Raw genomic sequence first — 24,840 nt, 5'->3', positions numbered from 1 at the left:
GGTTCCTGCCCCGGTCCGGGAAGATCCCACATGCCGCGGAGCGGCTGGGCCCGTGAGCCATGGCCGCTGAGCCTGCGCGTCCGGAGCCTGTGCTCCTCAACGGGAGAGGCCACAACAGTGAGAAGCCCGCATACCGCAAAAAAAAAAAAAAAAAAAGTACTCCACTGTGATCTTCATAACAGTCTCATCAGTACACCTCCCTGAATGTTTTTGTTTTAACATCATGATGCCATTTTAACTTTTATATGAAATGAGATTCTGGATATAAAAGTTAATGAGTGTGATGCAAATAGCTGGATTTAATATTGCATTCAGTAGGAAATGTGGTGCCTCACTAAATCTCTACACATCATTCCTCCTTTTGTCCATTGATTTATAGTGGCTCTCTCAGAGTTATGGCTTCCATATACTACTCTTCCTGGATATTAAAGATTGTTGCTCTCCAACAGTCACCATAGGAAGGATTAGGTATCTCATTTTCTCAGTAAGATTTATACCGCCTCAAACTTTAACAAGTAGAAATGCATAAAAATTACTTTTTAAACTACAAATGTGATGATACTGTTTGGTTAGATATTTTGAGGGTAAAAATAATAATGACTAACTTTGGGTTCCCCTTGAGCATTGACTCAGATGACAATCTGGTAGGAAATATTTAATTATTATAATCTAGTTCATTAAACAGGGATTACCTATATTCATTTTAAAAATGCACAGGAAAGCACAAGATGACACTAGGATATCTTGAATCAAAAAGCAAGGATTGGCTCTAAATCCAGTGGGATCATTGCAAAGGATACAAAATCCAGATTGAAATGGCTTCCACTGGGATACTCCCTGCAACCAAAACAGTAATGACAGTAATAGTTTAGGATACATTGAATTAATTTAAAAAAATTCCTAAGTCCATAGTAATACTAAGAAAATAAAAGAGAAAGGATGGTACAGAAAATTAAAAAAAGGGAAATTTGGTCCTTACAGAGGAACGGCACCTAATAAAATGTGGGAATAATGATAGAAGTAGAAAGTGACAGTTTTGTAGCTCTCTTATATTCATTCAGGCAAGGATTGTCAGTGGTTGTTTACAAATGGGCTCATCCGCATAAACTGAAAGTATCACCTCACAGTGTTATTATTATCAAGAGGCAAGGCACCTTTACAAATTACCAAGGGACAAGGTACCTTTCCTGTGGAGCAATTGGGAGGTTCCTGCCCTATTGAAGTGATCAAATTTAGTGTCACCAAGAATGGAACAACTTGATCTGGGTGCCACCTGTTGTGATTCAGTCTTTTACAGCATCACCCGTTTGGCATTTGTGCTAAAAATAGTTCACCTGAATCTAATTATGGGGGACAATCAGACAAATATAGAATGTGGGAGAATCTGTGAAACAATTGGCCTGAATTCCTCAAGAAAGTCAGTGTCATGAAAAAGAAAGGCAGGATTGGGGGTGGGGGAAGGAGGGTTTGCTAGATAAAAAAGATGAGAGAAACATAACCATATATCGTGGGTGAATTCTCCATTAGATCCTGCATCTGAAAGGGGCAAGGGGGAGTGTTGTAAGACATGTGAGGGACAATTGGGGCAATTTGAATGTGGACCATGGTATGTACATACATACTATGTAATTGCTATTAATTTTGTTAGGTGTATGGTTATGTAGGAGAATATACTTCTTAGGATATTCATGCAGAAGTATTTAAAGGTGAAATGTCAGGATGTCAACAACTTTTAAGTGGTTCAACCAAAAATTTGTGTGTTTGTGATAAAAAGAGAAAATAGAGGAAATAATGTGACAAAATATTAGAGAATCCATCCACGTGAAGAGTATACCTGTATTTATTATACTATTTTTGTGGTAAATTTGAAAATGTTAAGAATAGTTGGGGAGCAAAGAGTAGGTGTACGTATTTGAAGTTAAAGAAGTGGACACCAATCCATGAACCACTAGGGTCCATTAGGAAGTTTTTTATCAATCTAACATGAATTGGGAAAAATAAGGACAACAGAGAAAAACTTTACATGAATGTAAATGTATCTAATTTAAAGGCCTGTTCTTTATAATAGATTGTGCCGTTCTATCTTTGTGCCTAAATTCCCTTTATGGAAGTGATGGTGGTAGTAGTGACAGATGTTCTCTTTTAAACAAGTCTATAAAATCCAAGTGCAGGGAAGCACTGGGTTAAAACAGTGGGTCAGTTCACTCATTCATTCACCAGTTATTGAATGCCCGCTAATTGCCAGGCTTTCTCCAGGCTGCGGGGATTTAGAGGTGAGCAAGACAGAATTCTGGCTTATCCTTTCCACCCAAAGACTTTTACTTTGTTTCCCCCAAGGATGCTTGTGGCCACAAGGGTAGGGAGGAGTCACTTAAAGGAAACCTCCTGAGTCAACCTCTAGGCGTTTTCCTATTTCAGCCAAGTTAATTCCATTTCACTCTTCTGTATTTTTGAGACACACTGTTTAACATGTTTCAAAAAGAATTCTGCCATATATTAAAAAGAAAAAAAACTTGGAAAAAATAACTTTTTGTGTGTGTGATAAAGGATCCCATAATAAATGTCTTTGGCCATTAACTTGTAAAAAGAGTTTATCTCTGCAAAAGTTTTAAAAAGTGAGTCTACTTGACTAGGCAACTATCCATAGTTGAAGTCCTCAGAGACGTGATGCTGTTTCTGCCCATGGAAGCTGAGGGAGGGCCGATGAGGTGAGAGCCAAAAGGCACCTCTGCAGTCTTTGGGCAGATTTGCCTAAATTGCTGTGCTTGGAGGTAAACTCCCTCATTTGCTTTTTTTTTTTTTTTTTTTTTTTTTTTAACTAAATGGCTTTTCTTCCTCACCCAGTCTGGGCCGGTTCTTGAACGCCAAATCGCTATCTCCGTGTTCTTGTTGAAATGAATTACTAAAGTGTCCGGCAAAACATTTACATTGTTTTCTTAGAGTGAATCCTGTCCAGGTTCATGTTGAATTTTTTTACTCCCTCAAATGTGACTTTTGTGGTAAAGAAAATGAAGAAGTTAGAAGTGGTACCAAGTTCTTGTTTTAATTTGGCTTCTTGGGCTCCTAAATGTTGAGATGGCAGCTATTTTTTAAATTATTATTATTGATTTTTAATTATTTTTTAAATTGAAGTATAGTTGATTTGCAGTATTGTGTTAGTTTCAGGTGTACAGCATAGTGATTCAGTTTTTTTGCAGATTATATTCCATTGTAGGTCATTACAAGATAATGGGTATAATTTCCTGTGCTATACTGTAGATCCTTGTTGTGTATCTATTTTATATACAGTAGTTTGTATCTGTTAATCACATACCCCTAATTTGTCCCTCCCCCACTTCCCTCTCCCCTTTAGTAACCACAAGTTTGTTTTCTATGTCTGTGAGTCTGTTTTAGTTTGGATATATGTTCACTTGTATTATTTTTTAAATTCCACGTTTAAGTGATATCACATAGTATTTGTCTTTTTCTGTCTGATTTATTTCATTATACTGTTCTCTAGGTCCATTCGTGTTGCTGCAGATGGCGATATTCCTTTTTATGGCTGAGTAATAGTCCATGTGTATACATATCATTTAATCCACTCGTCTGTTGATGGGCACTTGGGTTGCTTCCATGTCTTGGCTATTGTAAATAATGCTGCTGTCAACTTGGGGGTACATGTGTCTTTTTGAATTGGTGTTTTCGGTTTTTTCCAGATAAATACCCAAGAGTGGAATTGCTGGATCATATGGTAGTTCTATTTTTAGTTTTCTAAGAAACCTCCATACTGTTTTCCACAGAGGCTGCACCAATTTATATTCCCACCAACAGTGTTGGTTCCCTTTTCTCCACACCTTCTCCAACATTTGTTCTTTGTAGACTTTTTGATGATAGCCATTCTGACCGGTGTGAGGTGATACCGCATCATGGTTTTTATTTGCATTTCTCTAGTAATTAGTGATGTTGAGCATCTTTTCACGTGCCTGTTAGTGAGATGGCAGTTATTCTTGAATGCTTCATGCCAATAATAACACTTGTAAAACACTGGTACATGTAACCCTGAGTTGCTTTAAGAATCTTTAAAGTTTCTTCACATATATTACAGTCAGTCAGTTTCCACCTGATGATCAAATTTGTCCCTTGTCATTACCCATCAAGAGGTGGCCACAGTGGTGGTGGCATATGGTCCTGCAGATGACCTTCTACTGGGGTGTCTGCAGAGTAATTCCAGGCAACCAGTCAGCACCAAGTGACCTGAGGAATGCCTTTAAGTATTCCTAAATAAGCTTTTTGGAGAGTTGCTACAAAATTACAAAAAAGCACACCAAAAAAATGTCAAACACCTGTGTTCCCACCAACCTGAACAAACAACACGTTAGCATCTTTGTCGTGCCAGTGTGTTTTTTTGATACCAGAATATGAACTCTAGGAATGCAGGGACCTCATCGGTCTTCTTCACTGCTATACCCACGCCCCTTCTCTAAGAGTGCACAGGAGGTGCTCAGTAAATAGTTGTTGAATCTCAAATAATATGAAACATTATTGATAAAATTATAGCCTCATTTGACCTCTCCTGACAGTCTCACTCTTCTCCCCCTTTCCTCAGAAGTACCACTGTCACAATTTTGGATGCTTTCTGTTTATTTTGTATGTTCCAAACATAATGTATTCATAACAGTATATAGTGTTTATTTTGTAGGTTTTAAAATTTACATAAATGGCATCATACCATGTGTATCTTTCTGAAACTTGCTTTTTTCACTCAGTATTACCTTTTGAGATTTTTCATGTTGCTATATATAAAGTTTTTTCTCCTTTTAACTGCTGTTCCATCATTTGAATATACTTCATTTTAGTTATCCATTCCTGTGTTTAATAGGCTTTTAGATTGTTCCCAGATTTTTGCCATTATAAAGCTACTAATAAATGCTTCCTCTCCCCTCAGTTTTTCTCCTTGGGAATCGCAAAATGGAAAAATGATAATATTACGAATGCTCAGAATCACTGCCAGTTGTTGAAGCACTGTGGGGCCATTGACTGGCACTATATGCCAGTCTCTGTGCTGATCCTCACAACAGTTTATTTTACAAACTAGAAAACTAGGCCTGACTTTACAAAAACATTGGCCAAAGTTCCACAACCCCTTAACTGATTCGAGCTCAGTTCTCGGATGCCAAAACCTTGAGCATGGGACATACTCTCGGGAGAGGATGAGCTCTCTATACTCACTAGTCCTTCCCTTGCCCTGATGGGGAGACACTGAAGTCAGTATAGGTAAATGAGTTCCAAAAAGTGTGCTGAAGGAGTAGAGAACTAATGATGTTGATTCCTTTGAAAAGTTGAAATGTCAGTTGCCATGGTTTCCCTTTTCATAGGAACATTTTTTTGCTTGCCTGTCATTTTAGGAGTTGAACCAACTGAAAGGTTCCTTACCTTCACTTATAATGACCTTTAGGTGGATAATTGGGACAGAGTACTTGTCATGTTGAATTAACCTTTCACAAAGAGAAAGTCTAAAATTATCTGTGGGACTTAACCATCAGCTGTAACTCTCGTATGTATGTATCCATAGTCACACCTTTAAGGAAGCTTTTGAGGGTATGTATAGTTAAGACAAGGGCAAGAGTCTTTATTTCGGGCCATTCAGGAATATTTGAAAATACATTTCTGCTTTTTCTCCTTTCATTCAGCAAGGCTGTTTTCAATCTAATTTAAGGTATCATAAAATGAGGTCTATTTGAAGAAAATTGCCTAATGAAATATGAAATTAGAAGTCTGTGGATTGAGACTTTTTCAGGACCTTGCTGATGGAGCCTTTCTGATAAGCAAATAATACCGAGGATGATCATAATGATGGTGGTGATGGTTATGGGAAGCCTTCTACTTGTGTGCCACCCACCAGTTTACAGTCACAAACTGAGAAGCCCTGTATTTTCATCCTGCTGTATATTGAGAAGAATCGACACACACAAAATAAGGAACTTGAAGAAAAAAGTCAGCCCCAGGTAGATAGAGTTAGGTGGCCTTCCTCAGTGTGTTTTCAGGAAGTTTGGAAAAGATGCCCCCCATCTTCACAAAGATCTGACATTCTACAATGGGACTTTTTCGGTTTTGTTATGCTTTTAAAAATTCTTTTATAAATGTTCAGAATATTAAACATGTCCTAACAATTGTTAATAATGGTGACCAATGAGGTTTTTAAAATTATTTAATTAGAGATTTAATGTGAAATGTAAGGTGACCTAAATTCCCACTAAGGTATAAGTTACTATCAATGTTAATGACATTATAGGTAGGTAACTGTGCTAGGTCCTGATATCAGATCCTTGCTTGAAATGCTCTCATGACTCAGGGGGAGAGAGAACTCAAAGCTGCTGCTACAGTGGGGAGGACAGAATGATGTAAAGACCCCCAGAAGGGACGCTTACATGTGCCCAAAGACATGTTGTCCCCACTAAGTTGCTGGGACTAGCCCTGTGGCCCAAGAACTAACACCTGCATGGAGTTTGCTAATGTCCATCCAGTGTTCTGTCTACCATGTGCCTTTGGAGCTGATGACATCTCTATCTCCCAAGTGGGATTAATACCTTACAGGGTTGGCAGATGGCATTTTGCATGCACTTAGCAGAAGAGGTAATATCTCTTAAGAGTTTCTGCAGTTTTCAAGCTGTAATTGTGCTTCTGCTTAAGAAAAGCTAGGTTGGATGCCTTAAGCTAATAATAGTTTGGCCTCATTCTTGCCTCATTCCTTTGCTATGAAGGCTTTTTATGTAGCTTTTCTGTTTATTTGTGTATGGTGTTTCTCCCTCCCCATTTCTTGTAATGCTGTTGCTTTATTCCTCTTCCATTCAATTTTTTTTTCCTTTCTTTTTGCTGCATGGAGACTCTCTGCTGTACAAGTGTAAGTATTTTTTGGTGGCTCTGCAGATTCTGGCTGTACTAGTTTACATTCTTGTGCTCCATTTGCTTCCGTGCTGCCTGGCTGATCTCCCAGGAGACTGTAGTGTCGTCATCCATCTTGGATCCTGAATAAAATAGGCAGCAATTTAGAGACAAGATTGAACTTTACAAGATGGTTCAGCTTAGCAAAACAGGCGATGAATTTAAAATATTCCCAGCCATGTGCCTGAAAGCAAGCAGAGTGTTGATGAAGAGGGTATAAACATTCAAGAGGAGAAAAGTGCTTCTTCCATTCATGATTTTTAAAAAAGACATGATTACTTAAACTTCCAAGGTTTTTAATTTCTGATTCTTGTCATATTACTTGTTTCCCAGAGTTGTAGAAAACTGGCATCGTAATACCTTCTTGTATTAGAAGATTTTTACTAATCTGCTTTCCAACTGTTTTTGTTTTCTTTTTTTTTTTTTAACCTCAAGGAAAAGAAAAGTAATTAAGGATTCTTGAGCTTTGGAGTGAGGGTGTTGTTTATTATTCTTTGCGCAAACTTGGTAAAATGAACAAGGAAACTACTCCATCCTATTTTTCTGGTGATAGAAACAATTTAACTCTCATTAAAAAAAAATTAGTATGTCTAGGAATTATGTGTTAAAAATGAGTTTAACAGGAAAAGTATGTTGTGTTGTTTATAAGGTTCTAACATTAGTCCTTAACTTACAGTGAAAGTGGATATGTATCACTCTTGAGCTACATGGAGAATAGTTATAAATCCATTATAAAAATTGGATCAAACGAGTAAGATTTCCAAGCAATGCAGACATTGTGCTGCTTTTGGATGCTTAGAGAATAGAGCCATGCATTTCATTCACTGTCTGCCACGATGGGGATTTACTGATGTTTGTGATATCAGAATAAGTCTATGTTTAGAGTTTTCCTTCTAAAGTTATATTTTAAAGGGTTTAACACATTGTTCCTCATATTTCCTGAGGAGGTGAATATTGAAAATTACTTACTACTCATAAAATGCACTTTTAAAGACAAAGTAATTTTGTCTAGGCCTGAAGTAATAGTTGGCAATGTTAATCATACATCGATTTGTGAAGGGTCCCTTTGGTGTGTGTACCTCTTCTGCTTCCATTGCTGACCCCCTTCATCTGTTGGGCACTTTGTGATTTTTCTGATCAGAAAATACTTAGGCATTGACAAATGTCCAGGAAGAGTAAACAAGGACTAAAACATAGTGTGAGAAAATTAACCCTTTCATTTTGGTTCAAAAGGGAAGAGAGTAATGTAAATCTGGATGGTAAAGCCAGATTTTTTTTTTTTCCAGGATTCAATTCATCTAACCAACAGGTGTGAGAAGGGGAAAGAGAGTGCATAGAAACCATCTTTCTAGAGAAACATACAGTATGTGTTCCTAAATGTACACATAGGTGGATAATCATATCATTCTTACATTTCCTCTTGCTTTAGATTTATATGTAATCAAATCATAGGAATGAGCCAATAAGATTGAGCAAGTCCACACCGTCTGTAAAACTGTTAGGGAAGAAACAATTGTAAAGAAAAGAAAGAAAACTATGAAGAAATAAAATTCACTTTTTTTCTCCATTGTTATACTTAAATCCATATTTATTCTTTCTCATGAAAGAGATTGTAAAACAGTTCACCCATCGAAAGAAATGTATAAAACCAGATTGCGTTCTTAACCCCAGTTGTAGAAACCAGCCTGATTGCAAGCTCTGACCATTTTAGCAAAAGGCCGTTGGCCCTGTCCAAACATGGCAAAACTTCACAATTCACAGATATGTCAAACACAGAGAGAGTTTTATGCAGAATGCAACTGGAAGTTGTATGCTCTTGTAAAGAGCATATGAAATGAAGGAAAGCAATGAAAATACATTAGAATGCATCTTTCTGATATTCAAATTTTGTGTACTAGGTTTTGAGGCATTAGAAAGCTAGACCAAGAAAGGCAAACTGGTTTCCCTTTGATTAATGTCAGCCATCAAAAATCCTGATGATTTTGTATGTTTCTCAATGTGTCTATAAAATTAGATTGAGCAGAATGATCCATTTACAGTTGGGCATCAGTTTGCAGATGAGTTTCTGTCTATTTTTTATATATGTAATATATATGATATGTAATTCTATATTTCTTTTTATATATTTAAAAATTATAATATAGATGAAATGTCATTATTGTCATATGTTTTAACATGTATTTTGGTATTCATTATAAAGGCTAAATAGGGAAACTTGACGCAGATTATTTTTGTCCACAAACACTTTTTCTTATAAAATCTAATCAGGAGTCACAGGAAAAAATTTTGGAAGACATCTTCAATCTATGCATTTTTAAACTTCTTTCCTATTTATCTGTGACTGTCTAAATGAATTGGCTGGAAATTTTATCCCAAGCTACTTGTTAATCCTTTTACCTATCAAGGTTGTACACAAGGTGGATACAATGCTGAAGAAGTTTTCATGACCGAACACAGCATATATTTTGATAGTTTGTGTCTCCTTGAAAGTTATTTTTAGAGGTTTCACTTAATGAATAGACCAGTCACACCACCTTCAACCAACTGTAAGGCCTGTTTTGGGGAGAACTATCTTGAAACTGGATTCCTTTCCAGTTGCATTGGATTGGTTGTATTTTCATTGAACCTGCAAAGCCCGATGCTTTATAAAAAGATTTTCCTCTGATTGTCTGCCTTTAAAAAACCTTGAAAGAACCAAATCAGCAGGTTTCATTATGTTCAGGAAGACCAGTCTGGATTTAAATTCTATTACTCACCATTTTTAATCTCCTTTTTCTCTCAATAATAAATAATAGCAAAAGGATATTATTGTTAAAAATGACATAAGACTGTCAAAACTGTAAAGCTGTTTGCTTTAAAGGTCAATATGAAACAATTTATTCTTTGAACCTTGTTATCAACCTGTGGATTTTTTTTTGTTTTGGGAAAGCTTTAGATGACAACCTGATAAGTGAAACGAAAGTCTACAAACCAAGTTCTTTCAGTTATGTTATATCTTAGTTTACACGAATACCAGTTTCCAGTAACAAAGCAGTTAACACCCCTAAAATCCATCCGTTTATTGATCACAGGTGGTGAGGCAGGAGGGATGCTGGGCTGACCTTAATAACTGGCTCTGTCCCTGGCCCTGCTCCTCTTGACTTCAGTGGTAGTCCTTATCATCTCCATGACAGTTTCTTCCTTGCAATTTGTTTGTGGAGGTGATGACAAAGGTCTCCTCCAGCTTTGACACGAGTTATCGTGTTGAGGGAGAAGCTAAAGTCTTCCTTAAGGTTTGACTTAACATAATCAACAGTTGACACCAATGCTAGAAAAATGCTCTAAGAAGTTTTGGCCATGGTTTGGGTTTTGGTCTCCTTTTTTAAAAGGAAAAGAAGGATCAAAGATGTCTTACTGGGAAGTGACAGCAGATAGACTTCTAAATCATGGCAACTTTTTTCTTTGGTCTTTGGTCTATGGTCTTTGCTCATAATGTAAAGATCGAAATTTTTGTGACAGAAATGTGAAAACAGTTAAACTGCTTAAATCATTAAGATGACAAAGAGTTTGGTGTTGCTTATATTGATGTTGCTGTGATAATGAACAGTGAATAATTGTGTTTTCAATTTTTAGTGACTGATTTTTACAGTCTTTCATTCTTATTCCTTATATCTGTTTTAACATCCTCGTGTGCAGGTTAGAGTTAAATCCTATATCGTTCATTGTTCCTTTTAGCTATAAAAATAGAATGTAACTGAATAGGGCTAGGGGAAAGAAGTTGGCTGTATCATTTGAGAAGGTGGTAAACATTTAGAAATGTCTTGGCTTAGCCCCTTCAGTCTGGCTGTCAGATGTTACTAACCATCCTCTGAAGAAGTAAATACTGAGCGTAAAACAGTTGATCCCAAATATTACCCCCCCAACAATGTTTCTAAACTTTGAAAGTTAAGTTTTCTGGGAATGCCTGTCTAAGTATGTTCTTTATTTCATTGCTAGATGACTCCTAAATCCAAAAGGAAGACTATCCATAGCCGAATGCTGCGGCCTGTTTCCAGGGCATTTGGTAAGTGAGTATTTTGCTAATGCCAGTCATTTCCTTATAACCGTGAAACACCCCTCAGCAAGAACCTCGGACCACTTCAAGGATATTTCTTAGGGATGCTCTAAGTGAGTAAATATTGAGAAAGAGAATTAAGTGATTTGTGAATGAACGTTTGCTATTCAGTGATAGACTTAAAATTACTTTTAGGAACTTTTTTATCCATCTCTATGCAGTAAGCTTCAGCCTGGGGCTTTGCTTTATTTTAGAAATGGAATTTGATCTTGATAAAGCCCTGGAAGAAGTGCCAATTCACATTGAAGACCCGCCTTTCCCATCCATCAGACAAGAGAAGCAGAGCTCAGGGTTTATCTCTGACTTGCCGTCCGAGGAAGGAAAGAAGCTGGAGCACTTTACCAAGTTAAGACCAAAACGGACGAAGAAGCAGCAATCCACGCACGCAGCGGTAGGTGGGCTGGAGGGGCCCCGTCTCTCCCTCACCCTGTCCTCCTCCAGGGAAACCTGGAGAGTCTTATAAAAGCGTGTTGCATACCTGAAAGCTTGCAGTTAAGGAGCATGGAACCTCTACGTGTGTGTGATATTCACATAAAATGTCTCATTTGGTGCTCAACGATTTTGGAAAAGACAACACTGTAAGGTTTTCGACTCTTTGGAACAGAGTTGCCCCTTGGAAGTTGTTAGAAAAATATCAGTCACTTGGATGAGATAAAAAGGCTACATCTATAGAATTTTATAGTGTCCGGGTGTGAAAAGATGGAAAATAAGTATCAAAGAATTGATTTGTGATTAAAAATTGTTTGCATTTGATTTTGGACTGCACCCATATACTCCCCCACCTCCGTGTTCTGACCTGTTCTGGTGCCCTGGCTTTTGATAACCCACAAGCTGAGTGGTGGAGAAGAGGCCGTACCTGGAAGAACCATGCAGGCGGCATGCTTCTCAGCATCCTGCTCTCTGCTCAGGAGAGGACTGAATTGTTTGCGCTAAGGAGCCTTAATGCAATTGACCCCATGTCTCTCTTTGGTTAGTGTCTTTTCTCTCCTTTGCAGTCCGACTTCTTGAAAAAGTTTGTCTTTGCCTGTGGTCTTTCTCCCTCACCCTCCTGTCACTCTGCAACCCACCAAAATCTTCATTCTGTACCTACCCACCGCTGAAACTACCCTGCCAAGGTCACTCCTAACCTAATCCTGTGGACACTTGTCAGCTGTCAGCCTACTTGACATCTCAGCAGTTACTTGACCCAGAAAGCGCCATCCTTCTGTGGGCCTCTGAGTCATCACTCTCTTTTCTTTCCTATTCACCTCTCCAGTGATGCCTTTTCAGGTTTCCTCTGCCTGGCCTTTGAGTGTATTATTTGTCTCGGTGATGTCATCTAAACCCGTGGTTTCAGTTTCCCTGTTGTTGACTCCCGCCTCCTCTGCTGAGCTCCATATTCAGATATTCACCTGCCTCCTGAACTTGAAAGTCCCGGAACACGTCAGGTTCAACAGATTCAAAACTGGGAGCCTATCTTTCTCTATAAACCTGCCCTGCCCCACAAGGAGCATCGCCAGTCGACAAGCTAGAAACCTGGGTATGATCCCGAACACCAGCTCTCCACTGCCATGCCTATTTGCTCCTCCCCTTCTTCCTTTGTCCTCATCATCCCTGCATCCCTCTCATCCTGTTTCAGGCCTCCAGTGATGCAGCCTTTTTGTCATTGCTTCCCTTAGCTCCTAGGTGGATAACTACTCATTTTGCAAACCTCCACTGAGGCAAGACTTCTCCCAGCAAGCCCTCCCCGTCTCTGCCTCTGTTCTCCCACATGGCTGGGGGTGCACGACTCCAGGGAAGGTTGTTCTCCCACACTAGTTGTGCACAGTGCACAGCCTGAGCAACCTTCCATGGAGGCCCTGCTCCCCCAGTGCCTGGCTTTTAACCCTGTTACAGCCCTCGCCGTACAGTGTATTCTAAGCACGCTGTCCTCCTTGTGTATAAGCTCTATGTAGGAAGGTGTGTGGTTTATTATCCATGGTTGTATACTGAGCGCTCAGTTTGAATTTATTCAGTACAATGTAGCAGGCGTTCAATACTCACTGGATGATAGGTGGATGACTGGAGTTGTAGATGGATAAAAGTCACAACCAGTTATCTGCATGGTCAGTCATTTGCTCATTCCAGATTCAGGTTGGGTGTATTTGGTTGATTTCTCTCATTTGATTCTGAATATCTTGACATGGTTTCAAAAAAACAAAAGAAAAAAATTTTAGTAAATGTTTTCTTTTCCAACTTACTTGATTTTAACTTTTTATTGCACTGTTTACGTATTCTTCGAGGAATAAACTTTTTTCTTTTTTAAATAAGGGAAAGGCCTTTTAGATGGGGAAAAAGACAGCATCCCACACTCCAGATTCTACATGGTTACTGAATAAATGGTTCCTCTGGCTCTTTCCCTGTGGAGGGTCATTAGCAGTATAGCTTGTATGTGACATGATGGTTTAAGGTTCCCCTTGATTAAGTCAGTGACCCAGGGAAAGAGAACGTTGTGTCCTTTTTTTCTTTACCCATTTGAAAAATGAGAAAGAAGGGAAGAAAGCTGTGACAGAGTCTTGGTGGAGGAGTATACTTAGGTCTATTCTAGAGCGATTTCAACCTTGTCCACAGAAAAGCTCAGACTCACAGGGTTGGCAAACCCCAGGCTGCTCCATCCTAGGGAATGTAGCACAAGGGTATGTCCTAGGATAATGGATTATGGTCCTGGGTCTACATAGATCTTCCCAGAGGCTTGGTAGCCTGAGAAACGTGCACAGCTTGTTCTCCCTTGGTTTCACAGTGAAAATATGCTGCCTAGTGGTTTCACAGAGCTTGTGATTTTCAAAATGCTCTCACGTTGAACACCTCTGTGAAGCTGCCACACTGGCCCAATTGTCCGCATTTTCCAGTGGAGGGTGAGAAGGCTGTAGTATTTAGTAGCAGCAGTCATTTAATATTATCGTTTTGGTTTTGTTTTGGTGGATTGAGTAGCCTTAGTCCACCCTAAATGGATCTTAGCTTTTCTAGAGCTTGTCCTTGACCCCTAATGCCCCTAATGAGCTTTTGTGGATGTCAGAACTCTCAAAGCCAAGGTATGGAAGCTGTTTTTACTTTCAGCATTTCTAATACCAAATGTGTGGTTTTCTTCCCCCTACAGCTGCTAATTCTTAAACTCTGGACAACAACTGGGTGTCCCACAATTCAATTCAATTCTGACCCCTCAGGTGAAGGGCTCAGTGGTACCTTCACTTCAGATACCAGTCTCAGGTCGCCTCCTGTACTTCTGACCAACCGACTTCATGGGAGGTTCCCATGCCCCCCTCCTTAGGTTAGATAATTTGCTAGAATGGCTCAGAATACTCAAGAGGACACTTTACTTACTATTACTGGTTTATTATAAAGGATACTGTCAACTGAAATAAAAGCATGCAATGTGAGAGCTGTGAGTTTCAGTTTTATTTGGGGACTTACTGAGGACTATAGCCTGGGAGCCAGACTCTCCAAAGACTCTGAGGAACTGCTCAAAGAGGTGGGGGGAAGGTCAGCATATGTGTGATTTTGGAGAACGGGTACGTGCAGTCAGGCACATATCTTGGTAGAAGGTTGCTGCTGGTCATGGGGCACAGATATCTTAATGATTGTAGTGCTTCTTTTCTAAGTATGGGAAGATGCAAGAAATTGGGTTCATAAAATTTTCTCTTGAAAATATTTAACTATCTGAAGGCCTGTTCTGCCAACTTTCCCAGAGCACAGAGAGCCTCATTCCTGATCTGCGCCCTGAACGCCTTTTGGGTGTGTTGAAGGTCAGCGACTGCAGTGGCTAATGGCTTAATTCTTGTAGAGCCACGTGGCAAGCGACAATCTTTAGTTGGCAGTTGTTACCCATACCGACCAACTGGCTATAAATCAAAGGTTCCCACAATCCTTCTTGGGTTTGATGTATTTGTTATAGCAGCTCACGGAACCCAGACATTACTTACTGGATTACTAGTTTATTATAAAAGGATATAACTCAGGAAAAGCCAGATGGAGGAGATGCTTAGGGAAAGATATGCGAGAAGGGGCATGGAGCTTCCATGCCCTCTCCCAGCACATCGCACTCCCTGCATCTCCACGTGTTCACCAACCCAGAAGCCCTCCGAACCTTGTCCTTTGGGGTTTTTATGGAGACTTCGTTACACAGTCATAATTGAGTAAATCACTGGCCATTGGTGATTGATTGAACTTCTGGGCCCTATCAGCTCCCTAAAGTGCAGGGGGTGGGACTGAAAATTCAAACCCTCTAATCACGTGGTTGGGTCTCCTGGCTATCAGCCCCCATTTTTAGGTGGGTTCCAAAGTCACCTCATTAACATAACCAAAACACCTTCATTAGTTAGGAAATTCCAAGCGTTTAGGAGCTCTGTGCCAGAAATGTGGATGAAGACCAAATATGTATTTCTTACTGTAAATCACTATATCACAACTATCTTCATAACATAGTTGGGATGCTCTCTCTCCTTTCCTAGTCTCTGCAACAGTTTGCAAGTATTATAGATTTTCTGTTCCTCTCCCGGGAAGCCACCTGGGCCTGATGTGCTGTCTGTGTGCATGTCATGCTGATATGTCGATTTTTTTAAACAAGGGATTTGATTTCTTTTGTTATAGATCTGTTGATGAAAAAGATTAATAGTCAATCTAAGAAAGAAATGGAAAATTTTATTTCAGCCAACCTGAGGAGTATAACCCGGGAGACAGTTTTTCAGAAAGCTCTGAGGACTATTCTGCCTGTTAGAGGTCAAAGCACAGTTATATAAGTTTTTGAGACACAGGGTTATACGTCAAATGGTGTACTGACAGTTTACACAGTCCAGACCTGCATGAACAAAGTGAGAAGTGGGTCATCCTGACCCCTTACAAGATTAAAAAGGAAGGTTATTGCCTAAGGAGGTCTGGTTAAGGCAGAGTGCACAATACACTCTAAAGGGGAGGGAGGGAGGTCCAAACGGGCAGAGAAAAATTTTATGTTTAAATTTTTCTCATCTTGCCATAAAATAGGAATTTTATTTCATCAGATCTGTTCAGATTACCTAATTCTCCTTGAGACCACTTTGGTAATTTCTGTTTTTCTAGGATATTGCCCACTTAGTCTAATAGTTCATTTAGTTGTTTATAGAATTCTTTTGCATTTTTAATCTCTTCTGTATCAATAGCTGTGTCCCATTTTTCCATTTCTAATATATCGTAATTCCTCTCTCCTAATTTTGCAAGGTCTCGTTCACTAGTCTTTTTCAAAGAATTAGCTTTACTAGTCCTCGCAAGTTCATTAATTTTTGTCTTTTTTTAAAAAATTGTATTCTGTTTCTTTTACTTCCTCTTGGATTCCTTTATTCCTGGCTTGATTGCTTGGCTCTTAATTTTCCATGTTTCTTACTGTCTAATGTATGCATGTAAAATTTCAAGATTATTCAACTCACTAATTAGCACTCTTCGGGGGTTTTTTTGCTCAGAGTCCCTAATGTACCTAATTGTCCTTCCTTCCTGCCCAACTCCACCACCCCCACCCCCCCACCCCCGCCCCGGGCCTGTGGAGACATGAGAGATTTGGCAGCTGCCTTGTCAAAATCCAGGTGCACCCCCTACAGTGCTGCCCTGGTGCATTCATCTTAATAATCCAGGAAGAGGAGAACGGAGGGTGGTCTGATTGTCTGTAGTCTTCATAATCACCGGCTTATCTTCTAAGCATTCACAAATTATCCTATTAGCATTTACTTATACACCAGAGGTGTGAAATCTACCTTCTTTATTTCTCAGATACCAACAACAGCAATTTCTGATTTCATTTGCAAAAGCCTGCTTCTGAGCACAGGTGCAGTCGGTTCCAACTAGCTCAGGGCTAAGGTTTCTGTTCTCCCTTTCCAATAGCTCCGCTCCCCTTTTTAGTCTGAAATTAATTCTCTTTGACATTAAAGACCAAAATCAAATGGAATTTTGAGAACTTCCGATGTCTGTATGTCCTTTCCTTTCCTTTTGCTGGATATTGAGCTAAAAGTTTGGCTTTGAACTGTCCTGACAAACTGCATGTCATTTTAGTCTTCAGCTTCTCTGCTGCTCTTCTTACAGGCTGCTGACAACTCTTGCTTTTAACAGATGCATTTTAATCTGCATCTCGCTCAAGGTCTCCCAGTGATCCTGGACTTCTCTTAATCTCTCTACTCCCAGTCTCTTTATCTCTAAAATGACAGGGTTGGACCCCGGGTGGTGGGTGGGGTCTCTAAGGTCCTGTCCAGCCCTTAAAACTGGCCTGTCCTACAGGACAGGAAACCAGATTGCTTTGTTGAGCCCTGTGTGCCTCCATCTCTGAAATCCATTGATTGTTCTTCATGTCCCCAGAGACCTTTTATGCTAGCTGTGAATTGTTTCAAAGCAGGCAAAAAAGAAAAGGGCTGAAAGGAGAAATTATACTAGTAAAACTCCCCCCCGCCCTCAAAACGGGAAGAGGAATTTGAGAGGCACCCTCTGAGGGCAAGCAAGGGTGCCCTGGAAGGAAGCCCCATGTTAGGACCACATGTCCTGGGGTCAAATCCTTCTCATCCATCAGTCAGGTGACCTGTGTGGGCACCCCTCACCCTCTGAGCCATGGTTTGATCTACTAACCAAAACCTAGGATAATGCTATCTTTCCTTTTCAGTTCAAAGGGTAGGTGTGAAGATGAAATAGTAAACTATCGAGCACTGTACAAACTTAGGGAGCTATTATTACTGTAGAGATTCCATTCTTTTACAAAAGGAAAAATGACAATCCAAGCAAGTTCTGTGCTACTTTGTCTTTTGTAATTAAAACAGAAGTTATTCAGTGAGCTGCTTTCTCTCCGTAACTGAATTCTCGAACTTGGCTGATTCTCTGCTCTCTTGCAATTCACAAGAAGGCCTTGCTCCACTATAAAGCGCCATTCAGATGAGAGGTCTAATTGTTTTCATTATTCACATTTCACAGGGTTCTTGGTCTATTACCTATTATCTGCTCATTTTTCGGCATTTCACAAATGTGAACTCAAAACACACAGCTCATTTTTATAATGGACGTTGCCAGTGAACGATCGTTTAAAGCAAAAGATGGGTCTTTTCTTTAAACAGTGTCTGTGCAGACAAGAGCCAGGTTCCCCCAGAGGCAACTTGAGACTTGCAAATCAAGATTACAGGAAGGAACTTTCCCACCGCTCTATGGCAAGACATCCCGCCCAGATATCGCAGCCACATGGGAATTTGTCCTCTGCCCAACTGAATGGGCAAGATACATGTCCTTTCTCAATGGCCCACAACCTATCTGTGTGAAATATTAATACACTATTGCAGACACAAGCCAAGCATGTTACTGAGTTCACTATGAGTTGTCCATTCAAAGAGAAATGCTAGATTGATGAATAATTTCCATATACCTTCTCACCAGCTTCTGTCCTGAGACTCAAGCTTTTGACATCTGCCCCTGGATTTCCACAGCACCTCAAATAACACTGCCTGAAATTGGACTCATCATCTTCTTCCCCAACTTGAATCTTTGAACTATGTTCCCTAGAATGATGCTCCCATTCACCCAGCCTGGAAACTTCAACCTCATCTTAGGCAACATCTTTCTTTCTCTTCTCATTTCCCTAGTACTTAGTCCCTCATCTCCTCCAGGTTAGACTAAACAATCACAGAAGTCTTTTGTTTGTGTTCCTGAACAGATTTCCCTAGTTATAATCCCTGGCTTCTCCAGTATATCCTTCATGCTGCCCCAGAATCATCTGACCAAAATACAGCTTGGGCCATGGCATTTCTTTGAGGCTCCCTCTCACCTACAAAGTAAATTCCACACTTTTTAGCATAGGATTCAAGGTTGTTCAGTGTCAGTCCTTGTATTATTTGTTGGGAAGTATTCATTCAATTAGAGATAATGAGAGATACTGAATTAAAAATGACTTAAATCATGAGAAATACTTATTTTCTTACTTAACAAGAAATCCAGAAGTCTCGGGATCCAGGACTGGTTTATTCAGCACAGCATAAGCACCCAGGTGGTTTCCACTCTTCTGCTCTTTCATCCTCAGCATGGTGGATTTTGTCCTCAGGTTTGCTTCCTCTTGAACTCCAGGTGGCTGCTGCAGCTCAGACATCACATCCGCTCTCCCACAACCATGCAGAAAAAAATGCATTCCTTCCTCTGCAGGAAAACCTGCCCATGAGCCCCCTTGTAACTCACTGACCAGAACTGTATCACATGCCCATGCCTACCAGTCACAGACAAGGAGATTAATGTATTTGACGTGTTCAGATAAGTATTCCATCTTGAAATCAGGGTTCTTCTAGCAAGCAAGCAAGAAAGCAGGTGGTGGTGGCGGGGGGCGGTGTTTGGAGTGGCCATTTTTAGTATCTGCTAGCGTTAATACTCAGCAGTTAACTCTATCCCTAAACCTCAGGCCCCGGCCACTGGAGTTATTACTGTTCTCAAAACTTAGTGTATGTATCATTTTCTCACGCATTCTCTCTTCCCTTACCAATATGCCCGCAATGCCTTCCTCTGCTTCAAGAACACATGACTCTTCATAGCCTGCCAGGTTCCAGGCTGCTTCTGAGACAGCAGTCAGACTTAATCCTCCAGCAGGCTTTGTGTTTATAGTGCATTTCTCACTTTTGTTTCTTTCTGTCCTTGTTACAGTTGTAATGTGACTTCTATTCCAGTAGAATATAAGGGCCCTATGTCAGTCAGTCTTGTCCTTCCCATGGCTTTTACCACAGTGCCTTGAATCTAGCAGTACATGTTTGCCGAATTAAGTTGAATGTAAATTAATATCACACCTGTTTGGTTTGCAGGGCTGTGCTACCAGCCTAGTCTCCCAAGATGGTGAACAGAATGGTCTTATGGGGAGAGTGGATGAAGGTGTAGATGAATTTTTCACCAAGAAGGTGACCAAAATGGATTCCAAGTGAGTTCAGAGTCATTTCACTAATCATACTATTTAATTCATATTTAAATTACTAACAATTACAAGTAAACTTAGTATGTACTAAGGCTCTTATTTCATATAAGTATCTAAAATGGACACATTTTGCAGGGGATTTACTGTTCTGGTGGTTTGCAAATGTGATCTTCAGGTCAGCAACATCACTATCAACTGGGAACTTGTTAGAAATGCAAATTCTCAAACCTCTACCCCAGACCTACTGAATCAGAAGCTAGAGGTGGGGCCCAGCAGCCAGTGTTTTAATAAGCCCTCCAGGGTATACTGAGGCACGCTCAAGCTGAAGGACCATTGTACTCTTCTAAATCAGAACACAAAATGGACCTCCCCAAGGTATTTTTTTTAGGGCATCATCACATTCACCTGGGTATATCTAGGACAGTGGGCGTTGGCGGGCTGAAATTACTTATAGTGGACCCTTGAACAACGCAGGTTTAAACAGCACGGGTCCACTTCTTTGTGGATTTTTTTCAACAGTAAATACTACAGTACTGCACAGGCTGTGGTTGGTTGATCTGTGGATGTGGACAAACTCGGATACTGAGGACCTACTCTAAGTTATATGTGAATTAACCCCCTCGTTGTTCAAGGGTCAGCTGTATTTTAAAATTCCTCGCGTTCGTAATTTGATGTATCTGGGGGCCCTATATCATTGCTAAATGGCACAGCTTTAACAGACACTGTCAAAATGACAACAATTAGTGAAGAGGCTTCAGAGTTAGCCTCTAAAAAGTTTTCTCTGTATTTTCTTATTAACAACATGGAGTTTCCTTAAAGACAATTCAGTAGTACTTTTATTAAGAGCTTAACTTGAAACACTCCAGCCTTTAAGCATGACTTGTACCAGGTTACTTAATCCCCAGCTATATGCAGATCCATCCCCAAGTACACTCTGAATATGGATTTGTGTCTGTAAAGTATTCTTCACCTTGAGATATCAAATTCAAGAACGAATTTAACCATCCTGATAAGCTGAGGGTGAACAGGCCAGGCACCAGGAAGGAAGAAGCTAGTCCATTCTATAGATTGATGTGCCTTATCTTGCCTTAACAGGATGGCGAGGTGGGAATAAGTTAAATTTTTGTGTCCGTACCAGTATAACTTACCTAACGTTATAAGCTTTAGGACCCAATTATTTGTCTTCTTTGACACTTGAAGCTTGGCATACTAGGGAAAATTCTATTCTCCTCTCCTTCAAGATCCAATGTAAATGTCATTTGTTCAAAATAAATGTCATTTATTGTAGTCAGGGGAAAGCCCTGACTATTCCTCCCCCACCTCCCACCCCCCAACCCCCCAAATTAATTGCTTTTTCTCTAGTGCTGAGTCACCCCCCCCCCACACCTTTTTTTTGTTCATCCTCTGCACACACCTGTTAGGGCAACATAATCCTTCCGGAGTTTGTTTGGTTTTTAATTTTTTTACAGCATGGGGAATAGATGGACATATTCTCAGCGCCAAAGATTCAAGCAATACCAACATAAACTGAGCCAAACGGGAAAATCTTTCTTAATGACTGGCTTTCAAGTCTTTTCTTCCCAAAGGATGCTGTTCTTCACAAACAATGCCTGGGTCTGATTTTTCATTATAACTTCAGTATCTGACACAGCCCATAATGTATCATCTGCCCTCAGTCACTATTGGTTTAATGAATCGAGACAGTCTTGGCCTGTATCTGTATAAACAGATAATATTGTAGGCTCTCCTCTTCCCAAACTTTGGAAATTGAATTAGTGGAGAGATCTGTGCGCGTTAGATCTAGATCATCTGTGGTGTCACCGCCAGTGTGATGTCGTCTGCCCTTAAAGCTGCCTCCTTCTTTAATAGGCTCTGAATGAAAGTTGGGCAGACTTTATAAGGTGTAAAACCCACTTTCTACAAAGATACTGCTCTAGGAGGATTCTCTTCATGTCCAAGTGCACACATAGAACTAGGTACATCAATTTTTGTCAAATAATGATGGAATCTACTAAAAGTTGTGATTTGTTTTATTTTGTTATATAAAAACAGATCATTGTCAGTTTGTTACATAGAGGTCTAGGCACATCAAGTTGTATGAAGGAAGTTTGAAAATCAAAGTTGCACATGCCCCTCATAGTTTAAAATGTCAGATGTTCTTCAAGGCTTTTTATTAACCAAAAAAGTTGGGGGGCTGTTTCTTTCCCTATTCCCCAGAGGCAATTAATTCCTGTTCCTTTAGCTGTTTACTTTTGATTTTGCTTCCATATTTCTTTTTTGTTGTTGTTGCTATTTCTTATTTTTCAGTTTTAAATAGTAACCATTAACTGGTGGCTTCTTACTATATAGAGGATGATACTTTAGCTCTTATACAGTCTGACCCTTCTGTCCACCAAACGTATGCAGGCAAACTCATACACACACACACACACACACACACACACTTTTCCTCTTCCTGCCATCTTATTTAGTTATGTCATAACTGTTGGTTACATCAGTGTTTAATGTTTACTTCATTATAAGCATGTAAATATTCACAGCTGAGTTATACAGTATGGTATGATTACATTTCCTTTCCTATACAACTTTTTTAAAAAAAATTTTATTGGGGTATAGTTGCTCTACAATGTTGTGTTAGTTTCTGCTGTACTGCATCGGCAGGCGGGCTCTCAACCACTGCGCCACCAGGGAAGCCCCTAGTTGTCTATTTTATACATAGTAGAGTGTATATACGTCAATCCCAATCTCCCAGTTCATCCCACCCCCCACCCCCCCATGGTGTCCATAGGTTTTTTTCTCTATGTCTGTGTCTCTATTTCTGCTTTGCAAATAGGTTCATCTGCTATACAACTTTTTATTTTCCCTGGAGTTAACAATTGTCTCCTTTTGCATTTGCTTAGTTTTCTGTATTCCTATCTCTGACATATCTCCTAAGTCTCCAGTAAAGGTATAAATTTCCTCAAGTCTTCTCAGTTTCATCTTCCTGGGCACATCCTTCACTGCTCTCTGATCGCCCCAGGGTGACCTGTAGGCCTCGTCCCCTGCTGTCCTCCTGGGATGTCCCTTCGCTGTCTGCTAGGGGCCTCCCCTTGCTCATTCCTGTGTCTTTCCTCTTTCCTTTGACCCGGTTGTCGTCTTCCTTATTACTTCACTCTCTTGTTTGGTGCAGCACCCCCTCGGGTTGCTTGCTGAGAAAGGAAGCATGGGAAGTGAGTTTCTGAAATGCATATGTCTTGCATTTTGCTTAATAGTGTGACTAGGTATAGAACTCTAGATTGGAATCCATTTTTCTTTAGAATTTTGAAAACCTGGTCCAAGTATCCTCAAGCTTCTAGTGTTGCTCTAAGAATCCAGTGTCATCTTGAGTCCTGATCCTTTGTTTGTGGCTTGTTCTTTTTTTCCTCTTCTCAGGAAGCATTTGGGATCTTCTTTCTGCTCCTGGTATATTGACATTTTATGATGATATCTTCTGCGTGGGTTTTTTGATTTTGTTTTGTTGAAACCCATTTGCTAGGCACTAATGAGCCATTTCAATCTGGGAATTTATATTCTTTGGTTCTGGAGTTTTTTGTGAATTATTTCTTTTATGATTTCTTTGCTTCCTTTTTCTCTATATTCTTTTTCTTAAACTCCCATTATTGTTTCCTCTATTAATCCACTAGTTGTTTTTTTTTTTAACTGTTTCTCTTCTATTTCTTCATTCTTTTTCTTAGCCTCCCCCCATCAACTTTCTGTGCAATTTCCTCAGTCTTATCTTCCAAACTTGAGTCTTCCACTTATGCTATTACATTTTTCTATTATTCTTGTTTCATGGAGTTTATTAACATGTATACCCCCTGTATACATGGAAGATCCCAAGGAAAACAATAATTCCCTGAAATGGCCCACACTACCACCTTAAATACCATCTTCAGCTAAAGACAGGAGAAAGATGGGGTTGGGGACAGTTTGGGGAGGTTATCCTGAACCAGATAAACAAGGGTAAGGTCATTTTGCAGGTTTAAGTCCCTGCCTTCTCCATTGATAAATTTCTAGGGATTTAGTGATTCCATTTTTCCTGGTACTGAAAGGAATATACCCTTACAAATGGAGGTTTTCCTTAGAAATGTAAATGTCTCTTACAAAAGGGTAACTACTCTGTTTTCAGAGCTTCTCCTGTGTCTGCTGTACCTTAAAAATAATCAGCCTCAAATAATCGTGTGCCAAAGAGGCATATTTTGGGGTGGCACATTCTGCTCCCCTTCACCTGAAATCCATTTGCTTCAGGGCCTCCCCTACTAGTGCTTTAGAGGTCAGCTTTCCCAGATTAAGTCAGTTTTTACTCCTAACTATTTTGGCTTCTGACCGAACTGTTGTTTTTGCCTTTTCTCCCCTCTGGGGCTTATGCCTTTTTTTTTTTTTTTTTTTTTCTTCTTTTCTTCTTTTTGCAATCCCTTAAGTGAAAGGCAGTGATGATACCTCCCACTCAACTCACATCATTTACACTTTCTCCCCATCCATTTCCTGACAAACCTCTACCAAAGCTTACTGTCTGCTTTTTCATGTTGTTGCCTCTTTCAGTGGTATTACATTTAAGCAGGGATCCGGATCTTGGTTTGAGCACTTCGGGCAGGATTTCAGATGTTATCTAATGACCATGGAAGGATTTTAGGGGCTTAAGGGGAAATCTGGCCCTTTCCAGTGCCCGCCAAATTAAATAAGGCAGTCCGTCGCCCACCTATGTCTTGGGTGGAGCCACCTTTTCTAGAAGTTCTTGCGAGTGGAGAGGCACTTGACTAGAGCATTTAACATAAACTCAGGGCTTCCCTGGTGGCGCAGTGGTTGAGAATCCGCCTGCCGATGCAGGGGACACGGGTTCGTGCCCCGGTCCGGGAAGATCCCACATGCCGCGGAGCGGCTGGGCCCGTGAGCCATGGCCGCTGAGCCTGCG

The 24,840-nt window shown here is 40.0% G+C and overlaps 1 protein-coding gene across 1 annotated transcript in view; it reads left to right on the top strand.

Moving 5' to 3' along the window:
* Positions 1-24,840, top strand: part of CARMIL1 (capping protein regulator and myosin 1 linker 1) — a 333,351-nt gene that overhangs the window by 290,328 nt on the left and 18,183 nt on the right. The window contains exons 30-32 of the mRNA XM_028479533.2: positions 10,897-10,963; positions 11,209-11,405; positions 19,804-19,916. Coding sequence (XP_028335334.1) covers positions 10,897-10,963; positions 11,209-11,405; positions 19,804-19,916 — 377 coding nt within the window. The remainder of the gene's footprint in view (positions 1-10,896; positions 10,964-11,208; positions 11,406-19,803; positions 19,917-24,840) is intronic.

Source organism: Physeter macrocephalus, chromosome 18, assembly GCF_002837175.3.
Source record: "Physeter macrocephalus isolate SW-GA chromosome 18, ASM283717v5, whole genome shotgun sequence".
In the NCBI taxonomy this organism is placed as follows: domain Eukaryota; kingdom Metazoa; phylum Chordata; class Mammalia; order Artiodactyla; family Physeteridae; genus Physeter; species Physeter macrocephalus.
The sequence above is the reverse complement of the archived record's forward strand: the minus strand, read 5'-3'. Positions and strand labels throughout refer to the sequence as shown.